Source organism: Brassica napus, chromosome C5 (assembly GCF_020379485.1).
Source record: "Brassica napus cultivar Da-Ae chromosome C5, Da-Ae, whole genome shotgun sequence".
Taxonomy (NCBI): domain Eukaryota; kingdom Viridiplantae; phylum Streptophyta; class Magnoliopsida; order Brassicales; family Brassicaceae; genus Brassica; species Brassica napus.
In genome coordinates this window covers 7,811,143-7,822,385 of record NC_063448.1, presented here as the reverse complement: position 1 = coordinate 7,822,385, position 11,243 = coordinate 7,811,143, and the positions used below count along the sequence as shown (strand labels likewise).

At 41.2% G+C, this 11,243-nt stretch overlaps 3 protein-coding genes across 4 annotated transcripts; 2 read left to right on the top strand and 1 right to left on the bottom strand.

Annotated features, from left to right (window-relative positions):
* The first annotated feature begins 2,071 nt into the window (after nt 1-2,071).
* LOC106452355 lies at nt 2,072-5,031 on the top strand. The gene is made up of 6 exons (XM_013894450.3): nt 2,072-2,685; nt 2,793-3,106; nt 3,184-4,032; nt 4,118-4,321; nt 4,393-4,593; nt 4,684-5,031. Exons 1-6 carry the CDS (start codon nt 2,421-2,423, stop codon nt 4,804-4,806), a joined length of 1,956 nt encoding a protein of 651 aa, XP_013749904.2. The 5' UTR covers nt 2,072-2,420; the 3' UTR covers nt 4,807-5,031.
* Nucleotides 5,032-5,045: 14 nt separating this feature from the next.
* LOC106452365 (pentatricopeptide repeat-containing protein At1g15480, mitochondrial) lies at nt 5,046-7,508 on the bottom strand. Of its 2 annotated transcripts, none has more exons than XM_013894462.3 (4): nt 7,413-7,508; nt 7,158-7,229; nt 6,538-7,063; nt 5,046-6,446 (listed from the first exon to the last, which is right to left on the bottom strand). In XM_013894462.3, exons 2-4 carry the CDS (start codon nt 7,184-7,186, stop codon nt 5,196-5,198), a joined length of 1,806 nt encoding a protein of 601 aa, XP_013749916.2. In that variant the 5' UTR covers nt 7,187-7,229; nt 7,413-7,508; the 3' UTR covers nt 5,046-5,195. The 2 variants fall into 2 exon arrangements, with proteins under 2 accessions (XP_013749916.2, XP_013749923.2); XM_013894469.3 differs by having other exon boundaries at nt 7,378-7,419.
* Nucleotides 7,509-8,379: 871 nt separating this feature from the next.
* On the top strand, nt 8,380-9,438 carry LOC125575405 (probable disease resistance protein At5g63020). Its single transcript, XM_048757166.1, has 4 exons — nt 8,380-8,603; nt 8,710-8,915; nt 8,964-9,109; nt 9,178-9,438. The coding sequence occupies exons 1-4, from the start codon at nt 8,380-8,382 to the stop codon at nt 9,436-9,438; spliced, it is 837 nt and encodes a 278-aa protein (XP_048613123.1).
* The last annotated feature ends 1,805 nt before the right edge of the window (nt 9,439-11,243 follow it).

Here is an 11,243-nt window from a genome sequence, read left to right as displayed (position 1 = left end):
AATATCCGAAACCGGAATCGGACCAATATCTTCAAATACCCGAACGGTTTCTATATTTTTATATCCGAAATAACCGAACCGAACCGGAACCGAACCGAAAACCGAACGGGTACCCGAATATATAAAAATATTAATTATATATACATATAACATCACTAAATATATATTTTTAATTTAAAATTCTATTAAAAGTATTTGAAAATAGTTGTGGATAACTAAATTATTATAAAGTATCCAAACTATCCGAATGTATCCGAAACTATCCGGATAGTTTTATCCGAATATCCAAAGTAATCCGAAATATCCAAATTTTTTATCTAAATCATTGTAATTATTTGATATTTTACCTTAAGTAACCAATATTTTATCCAAATTATCCGAACTACCCGAACTATCCGAACCCGAACCGGATCCAAACGAGAACCGAATTTTTTCCGGATATTTTCCGGTTCCTACATTTACTATCCGAACCGAACCGAACCCTAAACTATCTGAACCGAACTGAACCGAAAATAGGTCAAGTACTAAATGGATCCTCTAGCCCCTATCCGAACTACCCGAAACCCGAAATATCCGAACCGAACCGAACCGATACCCGAAATGCCCAGACCTAGACAGTGGCATAAAAATATAATTTTTGTGGAAAACTCATGACTGATTATAAAATGTACTTTTGTTTTAATAGATTAGATGTGTGTGTGAAGCTGGGTAGTCGAGCATCCACAACTTACAAACCAATTTGCTTTCAGTTAATTTTGGTCATTATAGATATTCAAATTTGACCAAGGATACATTTTGAGATCTAACCAAGATAAAATCGATAAGCTTTTGGAAGAAAACGAGGGCCTTGATTTACGTGCACCCACTTGGGAATGGCACAACTGGGTGGTGTTGCGAGGCTGTGAAGAAAGATCCTTCACCATGTCTCCCTCAATTAAATAAAACTCCAAAAAGCGGACCTAAATTGTCTCTTAATCTCACACGTGGCCTGCAAATCAGTTGATGTCAGACTCGTAAGAATTCACGTGAAGCCCAGCTCCCCCCACTTTGTAATCTAAACAAATTGGGCTTTCTGTTTCTAAACAGCGTAAGAGAAGCCCATAACTATTCTCATCGAATTAAGGTTTTGATAAACGGGGTCAGCTTTGTTTAATCCTTTTGTTTCCTTCAAAAAAGTGCAAATAATAAGCACTTTAATGTCAACAACCTCAACTGCTTTTCAAAACTATGTTGACGAAACCATCCACATTTTCAAATGAATTGCTACCGTTTACACTAATAAAGTTTTGCTTTCGTTTTCTTGTTGGGGACCCTCCCTCTATAGACGGGACGTTTTAAATTTAAACAAGAGTTTGAAATTTTGAAAAGTTATAAGGTGTTATTGGGCTAATAGAGAGAGCATTTGGGGTGTTCAAAAAAAAAAAGAGAGCATTTGATATTTTCTTTTACAGCCAAATTTCAAACGGTGGTCGTGTTAACATGTTACTATTACTTTATGGCTTTGTGCTCTGAAGATATTATTAGATATATTTCCTTTATTGCTTGCTTTATCGCCAGCTTCACTAAGGTAGACCGTGGATGTATCTAACTATCTAGGATATATACATTATTTCTAGGATATAACGAAGGAATATACGCTATAACACTTTTCATTTCACATTATTCGTTTCGCAAGAAATACAGCTTAGAAAACTAGTTATTATTTGTAACAAAAATGAAATTATAGAATATATTACTTTTTAAAACAAAAGGTAGAATTGTGATAATTGTCCGATAAAAATATTTAACAACGGTCCGAGCAGAGAGACAGGTCGGACCAAGTTGTCAAAGTGTTTTTTCTTTTCTTTCATTGTAGTTGTTTAAAAATAAAACAAAAATGCCTGTTTATCAATTTATTAATATATATAATTACTATTTAGTCAACTAATAAAACAATTGTTAAAACACTGAAGTTACTTATTTATATGATTATCGTACAATATATGTCTTAGCTAATGTGAAAATATTAACGAAAAATATTTACACGACGTGCAATATTATTAAAACAGAAGAAAAGACGAAGAACAGAAGAAAACGGTGGTTTTTTGGTTTCTGGAGAAACCAAAAAGTTTTTGATTTTCTCTCTCTCTCTCTCTCTCTCTCTCTCTCTCTCGGCTTTCCTGCGATTCTGAAAAATCTCTCTGCTTCATCTCTTAAATCAGAATCGTAGCAATGCCCTTCTTCTTTTGATCCTATCATCTCACATTTTGTTGCAAAAAGGATTAGTCTTTTACCATCCTTGTCGCCGCCGATCTGTCTACGACACCTCGAATTCGCTTCTTTATGTTTCAACTCCGACATATAACAGACGAGGTGGGAAAAGAAAGATCTTGTCTCTTTTTTTTTTTCTCAATCAGGAAGATTCAGCATTGTAATCGAGGATGGCAAAAGGTTGGTTCTTTCTGGAGAAAGTGAGAAGATGCTTGCGGACAGTGTTCTTCTTAGTTGCTATGTTGGCTTCGCTGCTAGCTTCGTCGTTGCCTTTGCTTGTAGCTGTATGCGATGTGCTAGTGCCGAGCTTCTTGTTGTCGAGCTTCACTTGCGTGACGTGCTACGGAGCTAAGGAGCATCTGAGTCGATACGGTTTCAAGAGATCCTTGACTGATATTCCTCTCGTCTCTGTCGTCAGATCTTTCCTTGTCATCTGTAAGAATCATTCATTCTCTGCCTCTGCATGTCTTGGTGGGTTACATCTGCGCTGATTGATGTTTTGTTTCTTTGGCTGTTGCTGCTCAATCTGTGTGTTTGAATAGGTATCTATTCACTCTCGGACGTTCCTGCTCTCTCGCACGGTCCTTACCTCGGAACTGTCTCTCTGTGCTGCGTGGTTTCAGTTCTACTTCTCTCAGTTAAAGCTTGTCTTTTCACTGTAACTTCTCAACTCAACACCGAAGCAGCCTCCTTCTCTCCATCTAGGCACCACCGGCTTCACCTGAAGAAGTCCTGGGGAATGCCAGTTTTGTTCCTCTCGTCCGTGGTGTTTGCACTTGGTCACACGGTTGTAGCTTACGTCACAAGTTGTAGAGCCAGGAGGAAGATTCTGTATCACAGAGTTGACCCTGAAGCTGTGAGTTTTTGCTTAAATCTCTTTAATACCAAGCTTTGTTTGTGTGTGTGTGTGTGCTTATATGGAGTGTGTGGCAGGTTCTTTCATGCAAGAGCATCTTCTCCGTCCACCAGAAAGTCCCACGGTCCCCCATTCCTTTGGTTGGAAAGGCGGTCTCCAAGTTTGATGGAGAAGCAAGGCGAAAGCCTATGTCTTACGATGGAGGAGAGCTTCCAGTGAGTTTGCTTGCTGACACTGACAGTTTATTCATTAAACTTCGAGGGCTCACTGTGCATTACAAGCTTTGTGCGCCTGGTTCACCAAAGCAGTCTATCTCCCCAAATGTTCTCGAAGCCAATTCTAGTTACAGCACCACGCCGGAGACAGTGGCTGGAAGGTTGAAGTTTGACAGGAAAGTGTTGAGCATGGCCGAGAAAAGCCAGCATCATCATCATCATCATTACCACAGGAGCTACAGCAGCGTGTTCAACAATTCCTCCTTGCACGACCCTCTTCTTGACAGTTCTGCTACTTCTCCTCCTCTTCTTTTCAAAGAAAGAGAGGAAGAAGACATGAATGTGTTCAGTTTTGAGGATGAGGAGAAAGGCGTGGACGAAAGCGGTAAGTTTGGTGTGGTTTTGGTTCATGGATTTGGGGGAGGAGTGTTTTCATGGAGGCATGTGATGTCTCCACTGGCTAATGACCTTGGCTGCGTTGTCACTGCCTTTGATAGGCCTGGTTGGGGATTAACAGCCAGGCCACATAAAATTGATTTGGAAGAAAGACGGCTTCTCAATCCTTACACACTTGAGAATCAGGTGGAGATGCTTCTTGCTTTCTGCCATGAGATGGGATTCTCTTCGGTAGCATTCGTTGGTCATGATGATGGAGGCCTGCTTGCTCTGAAGGCTGCTCAAAGATTGATGGCAACAAACGATCCCATCAAAGTGAGTAGACTTGATATCCTGGCTTCTCTCTTTTTTTCTTTCTATGTAGTCCTTAGTTGGTCATGATGTCTTTTGCTCTAAATAGGTCGTGGTCAGAGGAGTGGTTTTGCTTAATGTGAGCTTGTCAAGGGAAGTCGTTCCAGCTTTTGCAAGAATACTTCTCCACACATCACTACGGAAGAAGCACCTCGTTCGACCTCTTTTACGCACTGAGATAGCTCAAGTGGTGAATCGTCGCGCTTGGTATGATCCTGCAAAGATGACAACAGACGTCCTCAGACTATACAAGGTACCCTCATGTCATGAAAAATTGCAAAATCCTGTGAACATTATATAATAATTAAATTCTCTCTTTATCAGGCCCCGCTATATGTAGAAGGCTGGGACGAGGCACTTCATGAGATAGGCAGACTCTCATCTGAAACGGTGCTTGCACCTCAAATCGCAGCTTTGCTTCTCAAGGCTGTGGAAAACCTGCCAGTATTAGTCATTGCTGGAGCCGAAGACGCTCTTGTCCCATTGAAGTCATCCCAAGCAATGGCGTCTAAACTCCTAAACTCTGTAACTCCCTCATTTACACTCAGCTTTGGTTTGTTTTCATGCCAAAAAAAAAAACAGGAACTAACATTGGTTCATGTTAATGATTGACAGAGACTAGTAGCAGTCTCAGGATGTGGGCATCTACCACACGAGGAGTGTCCCAAGGCGCTTCTTGCAGCCATGTCCCCGTTCATCACTAGACTTGTACTCAGGCCAGATCTCCAGAGCCAATAGCCTAATCACTTCTAGCTTACAATCCATTAGAAAATTTTGAGGTCATGTTATGTGAATTCATCATAGGATTTGTTGTAACCTTTCGTTTCTCTTCTGTGTTCTTTTGAGCGTGTTTCTTTTATTATTTATTATTCATTCACTTGAACATGAGTGTGGCACACAATCGTGCAAGTCTCTCTGTAAATTATTCGGTTTGAAATATAATGTAAAATGCTTTTGTTTGCATTCATCAAACCAAATAGAAAGAACCATACCATTGGGCAAAGAAGCAACCATACAGAGTTTATAATATATATTAGGAGGCTTCATTTTAAACTAAGAATGCTACTTAACATGGATAGAAAGCGAATCAATCAAACCAAAGATTCACAAAGGTAGCAGTTGTAAACTCAATCCAGGAGATCAGAGAGAGGCGTCTTCTTGAAGGGATCAGCGTTAGCAAGCAGAACAGCCAATCCCCTGTTAGGGAAGACGTTATCAGCTTTCATTCTGTCCTTCATCCCATAAGCTGGAGCCTTGGCATTGACATAAGCCCGGATAAGGGACTGGAACTGCCTGAAACGAGAATGATAGCCGGATTGCCTCATCCAATGGAAGATCTTCTCTGTGTTGTGAACATCACCTTTTCTCGCATACTCGTCCATCACGTACATGAATGAGCTCATCAAGGGCTTTATCTGTTTCAGCTGCGTTGCCTTGCTAAGCGACGCATCAGCCTTTTCTACTTCCCCGGCTTCTACATAAAGCCTGATCAGCGCATCCCATGTCAAGGCCCCGATGTTGCACCCGCTGTCCACCATCCGTTTAACAAGATCCTTACCCTCTGAGACCATCTTGTGATCCACGTAAACTCTCAAGAGGACGGAGTACATCCCTGACGAAACTCTATGCCCCATCTTCACAGACTTCTCGAAAACCGCTTCTGCTTCTTTAACCTTATTAATCTTCCCAAACGCTAGGATAGCAGCAAGGGACTCTTTATAAAAAGGGTTGTTTGCTTCGCAGATCTTCCAGATTCTGCTCACCTCATCCGCCCTCTGGAGAGAGCCATAGATGGAAAGCAAATCCTTGCACACATAACGATTAGCCACCAATCTCTCGCCTTCCATCTCCTTCAGCACTTTCTCAGCCTTCTCCTTAAGCCCAGCTGATGCATAGTGTCTTGCAACTATAGACTTCGCACGTAGATCGACTTCAACGCCTTCGCTTTTCATCGTCTCCACAATCTCTTCCATCCCACTAATGTCATTCGACGCTCCTTTGGCGTCGATGAGGATCTTGTAGGTGTAGAGAGTCGGCTTCAGGTTTTCCTTCTCCATCATCGATAACATATCGGCTATCTTCTTCTTGTCGACCCTCTTGTAAAGCATGAGCATCTGGTCACAAGCGTATGATGTCCTAGGGAACCCCAAGTCCTTCATTTTGTTGAACACAGCTTCTGCTTTCCTCACGTTGCTTGTTGATGCGTAGTTCGCCAGGAGGGTGCGGTAGACCAGTTCCCCTCTGAAAGATTCAGGGATTCTTTCGAGATAAAGCTCTCCTTTGTACAGACCACGCACCTTGGCGATCAGATCAAGCCGAGATGCATAGTCTCTCTCTTCCAATTCATATTGCTTATGTTCTTCAAGCCATTCTGCCAACTATAGTAACAAGAAGACAAAGGCAGCAACGAAAGAGTAACACTTAGCGAGCTTGAAGTCTAGAGACTGAAACAGAAAGATTAATATGTACCTGCAGTGCTCTCCCATACATCCGACGCCTACGGAGCTGCAACATGGCATTTGCAATCTCTGTGCGGTTGATCTCTTTTCCATCTTCAACCCATTTATCAAGCGCAGAGGCTACAGAGAGACCTGAGACATAGACAATGGCCTTAAACAGCTCTGACGATCTCTTGCTTCCCGGTGTTTTACCAGCCTCAGAGACTAGTTCCAGCTCTGCTCCTTCAATGTCAGCTTCGTCACAGGACAGCTCCTCCTCAGACTGAAGCCCATCTTCTCTATCACCACTAGTATCGTCTGGAGTTCCAAGGCTTTCGATCTCATCTTCCTCCCCGGAACTTCTAGCACCAGCGTCAGAGGAAAATGAGCGTCTTCCGGTAGAGTAGCTCCACGGGAGCTCGTAAGAGCTAGAGAAAGCTTCGTGTTTATCGTGTATCAAAGCGTTTAATTCAACAGAACCGTTCCTTTCAACCAATGGAACCTCTAGCTTAGAGTAGTACACAGCATTGCAAACTCCTAGTCGAAGACTCTGGCTTCTGAAAACATTAATACATAATAGAACATTTTAAACTATGTATACCAACATTCAATGGCGCATCTGAAGAACATTTTTAAAGTTTGGAAACAAACCTTCTTACAACCTTGGAAAGAGCAAACATTTCTCCTCCTGGGGAAATATCACCGACACACTGTGATCTGTTGCTGAAAAAACAAAACACACAGAGAAGACAGAATCAGAAGAAGAACAAAAAACAAAAATTAGGTCGGATTTGAAGGAAATGATATGCATTTCACTGGCAAAGATCAGACCCAGTAAGAAAAAATTAAAACTTTTGAGAAGATCACAGACAGTTCAAAACTAGGGTTTGAGGATGAGAGATTTACAGAGTGTAAATGAAGAGAAAGCGAGCTGAGGACGAAATAGAGTAAATCCAAAACCTGGTGAGGAGGAGCAGAGAGAGAGCTAAAATGGTAGAAAAGAGGGGTTTAGGGTTTTACACTTTGGGGCCTGATCTCATATTGGGCTGTCTAGGGGATCAACCAGTAACAAGGCCCATCCTTTTGTCAACGTTCACTCTTTATTTTTGTCAAAGTCAACGGTAGCTTGCAAAGTTCTGGTTTTTGTTCCTTTCAAAATTCTAAAGTTTACACCTTTTTTAGTTGAGTTCAGTGCCGTCCCTGCTAATTTGGTGGCTTAAAGCACATTAACTTAGTGTGGCCTCATATTTTTTACTATCAAGTAATTATATATTAGAATAATTTTTTTTTGTAATTGAATAGTATTAAAGCTATATATTATAATAATATTTAAAATATGTTTTTCAATGATGAATCAATATTTAGCAAGATAATAATACATTTATTTTAATTTAGTAGGAAACTTATAATTATAGCAGTTAAAGTTAGTAATATATAGCTTTAAAAATTTAAGCAGTAGTATAATAAAACAAGATTAAGAATTTAATTTAAAATAAATAAAACATATGATATAGAAAATTATTAAGGAATGAAAATAATCTAACAGAGTCGTATTGTTTTTTATTTGTCAACAAAAGAATCATATTGTTAAGTAAGCAATATATTATATGAAAACCGACAGAAAAAATAGTGAAAGGATACATATGTTTTTAAAAAAGTGCATAATAGGAGTTGAACGTCACGAGTATTAGCCAACAATCTGAAACTACTACACTAAAACATCCCTAAAGTTTTTTCCAAAAAAAAAAAAACATCCATAAAGTGTGGCCTCTGAAGCTATTTATTTGATTGTGGCCTAAAGCATATGCTTCATGAGCCTTATGCAAGGGACGGACCTGGTTGAGTTTGATTTGTGAAGGTGTGTGTGTCCACGATGGGAGGTTGTGCTTCAGTATCAGTGTCGTGTGATCAAACACTGAACCAAGTTGGCCGTTGTTTGACCGAGAACGCAAATCACATACATAACAAACTCGACGAAAACGTGGAAACTCTGCAGGTGTCAACGCAAGAGCTCAAGGTTCTCAGGGATGATTTGCTAACAAGAGTGTTTTTAGAGGAAGAGAAAGGTCACATACGGCTTGCAACGGTTCAGAGATGGTTTTCAAATGTTGAGACCGTCGAATCCCAAGTCAATGAATTGCTTGCGGAAGGTGCTGCCGAGATTTTCTCGGAGTTTCGGATCCAGGTTTGTTTATGGTAAAAGGGTCTTCGAGAAGATCAAAGAAGTCAACGTTCTCAAGTCTAGATCTAATTTCAGAGTCGTCGCCGAGAGAGTTCCTCGGTCTAAAGTGGAAGAGAGGCTTATCCACGTCCCTGTAGTTGGTATGAAAGCAATGGCTGAAAAGGTATGTAGCAGCCTCATGGAAGATGAAGTTGGAACGTTAGGGCTTTACGGAATGGGTGGTGTCGGTAAAACCACACTACTCACTCTGATCAATAACATTTTTGTTAACACAGAAAATGACTTTGATGTTGTGATATGGGTTGTGGTGTCTAAAGATCAAAAGATGGAGAGTGTTCAAGAGACGATCTTGTGGAGACTTGGTCGTTTCAGTGAGGAGTGGAAACACTTAAAACGAAGAAGAGAAAGCGTCAGAGATCAAGCAAGTGTTAAAGGGTAAGAGATATATGTTGTTGTTGGATGACATTTGGATTAAAGTGGACATTTCAGAGGATAGGAGTCCCTTTACCTACCAGAATGAATCGATGTAAAGTATTGTTCACTACTCGGTCTAAGGAAGTGTGCTCAGAGATGCGGGTTGATGTTGAGATGGAAGTCAAGTGTTTGGCTCCGGATGAAGCCTGGGAGTTGTTTCGTATGAGAGCTAGGGATCTTACCTTAGAGAGTCATCCAGACATTCCTGGAGTTGCAAGAAAAATAGCTGGAAAGTGTTATGGTTTGCCACTGGCGCTCAATGTTATTGGGAGATGATAAGAACTGTGTTGTATATTGATAAGAACCACCCAACCACCCCTCTTAATCTCCACAGAACGGAGGATTAAGCCAAAGTATTATCTTGTATCTCTCTCTAGATCACAAGCTACACTACACTCACCGAGAATGCATAACCGTAATGTAAAGCTAATGGGTCCTTTTATATACAAGGCCCAATACAAATCCTCAATGAATTGATTTATTCCTTTATTTGTAAGTAACTTCTTCTCTACTCTTCAATATTCTCCCGCCTCATCCTTCTAGCTCTCCTCGTATACACTCTTAATGGCTTATCAATACCCCCATTGAGTAGCACCAGCTTGTCCTCAAGTGGAAAATCAGGAAACTGATGCTGTACAGCAGACACTCGCATCCACGAATTCTCATGGGCAGGAAGATTCTTCCATTTCACCAGTACTTCCAAATGCCCCTCCTCATCATAGCGAGTATCCAAGAACTCATCAGGCACGATGATCACCTCATCAGCTTTAGACAATGACACATGCAAGGGAAGAGGAGTATGGCCCTGACCAATCACTTTCTTCAACTGAGAACTGTGGAACACCGGGTGTATCTTTGATTCTTCAGGAAGCCTCAAACGATATGCCACCTTCCCCACACGCTCCAACACTTCAAAAGGTCCATAAAACCGTGCAGAAAGCTTCTGACACACGCGTCGACTCACAGACTGCTGACGATACGGTCGCAACTTCAAATAAACCAATGCACCCACCTCAAACTCCAAGTCTCTTCTATGTTTATCAGCCGATGTCTTCATCACATTTTGAGCACACAGTAAGTGTTGTTTCACCTGCACCAACATCTCATCACGTTCCTTCAGCATTTTCTCCAGCTCGAAATTCGTAGTCGAGCCATTCTCATACGACATCAAAGATGGAGGCTCACGACCATAAACCAACTGAAAAGGGGTGCATTGCAACGACGTATGAAAGGACGTGTTATACCACAATTCAGCCCAAGAGAGATACTTCTCCCAAGCTTTAGGATGTGAGGACGCAAAGCATCTGAGATACGTCTCCAAACATCTATTCAAGACTTCTGTCTGGCCATCAAATTGAGGATGAAAGGATGTACTAAACCGAAGCCTTGTTCCAGCCAATTCAAAACAATCTCTCTAGAAGTTGCTCAAGAAGATTCTGTCGCGGTCTGAGATGATCGAACGAGGGTATCCATGCAACCGAACTATCTCTTGAACAAAAGCATTTGCGACATCCGAAGCTGTAAAAGGGTGACACAATCCAATAAAATGTGTGTATTTGCTGAGTCTGTCAACAACCACAAATACCACATTAACTCCTTTGGACAGTGGCAAACCCTCAATGAAATCCATTGAAATGTCTTCCCATATCTTCGTAGGTAGTTCAATAGGTTGAAGCAGCCCCGCTGGAGACAACGTGGAGTACTTATGAGTCTGACAAATAGCACACTCAGACACATATTGCTGCACTCGCACGCGCATACCTGTCCAATAAAACAAAGTTTTAATGCGACTCAGTGTTTTCAACACACCAGAGTGCCCTCCCAATACTCCATCGTGATACTTTTGCAGGATCAAAGGTATAAATCTGGACTCTTTTGGTAACACCAGCCTCTGTTTGTAAAAAAAGTCGATCAGCTACTATCGCGTATCCCGCTTTGACAGGTTGCTTCTTGCGAAGTTTTTGCAACAACGCTTGAATCTGTGAATCACCATCAATCTCAGAGTACAGATCATGAATCTGCAAGTTTGCTGGAACTGTCAAAGCCATCAATGCGGAAGCATCAGTCTTGTTCTCGGTATG

Coding starts and splice junctions, on each gene's coding strand:
- LOC106452355 (XM_013894450.3), top strand. CDS start 2,421: ATGGCAAAAGGTTGGTTCTTTCTGGAGAAAGTGAGAAGATGCTTGCGG. Junction 2,686..2,792: donor CAGATCTTTCCTTGTCATCT/GTAAGAATCATT, acceptor GTGTTTGAATAG/GTATCTATTCACTCTCGGAC. Junction 4,594..4,683: donor CGTCTAAACTCCTAAACTCT/GTAACTCCCTCA, acceptor AATGATTGACAG/AGACTAGTAGCAGTCTCAGG.
- LOC106452365 (XM_013894462.3), bottom strand. CDS start 7,186: ATGTTTGCTCTTTCCAAGGTTGTAAGAAG. Junction 7,064..7,157: donor CTTTCCAAGGTTGTAAGAAG/GTTTGTTTCCAA, acceptor TAATGTTTTCAG/AAGCCAGAGTCTTCGACTAG. Junction 6,447..6,537: donor TGTATGGGAGAGCACTGCAG/GTACATATTAAT, acceptor TTGTTACTATAG/TTGGCAGAATGGCTTGAAGA.
- LOC125575405 (XM_048757166.1), top strand. CDS start 8,380: ATGGGAGGTTGTGCTTCAGTATCAGTGTCGTGTGATCAAACACTGAAC. Junction 8,604..8,709: donor CTTGCAACGGTTCAGAGATG/GTTTTCAAATGT, acceptor TTATGGTAAAAG/GGTCTTCGAGAAGATCAAAG. Junction 8,916..8,963: donor TTACGGAATGGGTGGTGTCG/GTAAAACCACAC, acceptor TTGTTAACACAG/AAAATGACTTTGATGTTGTG.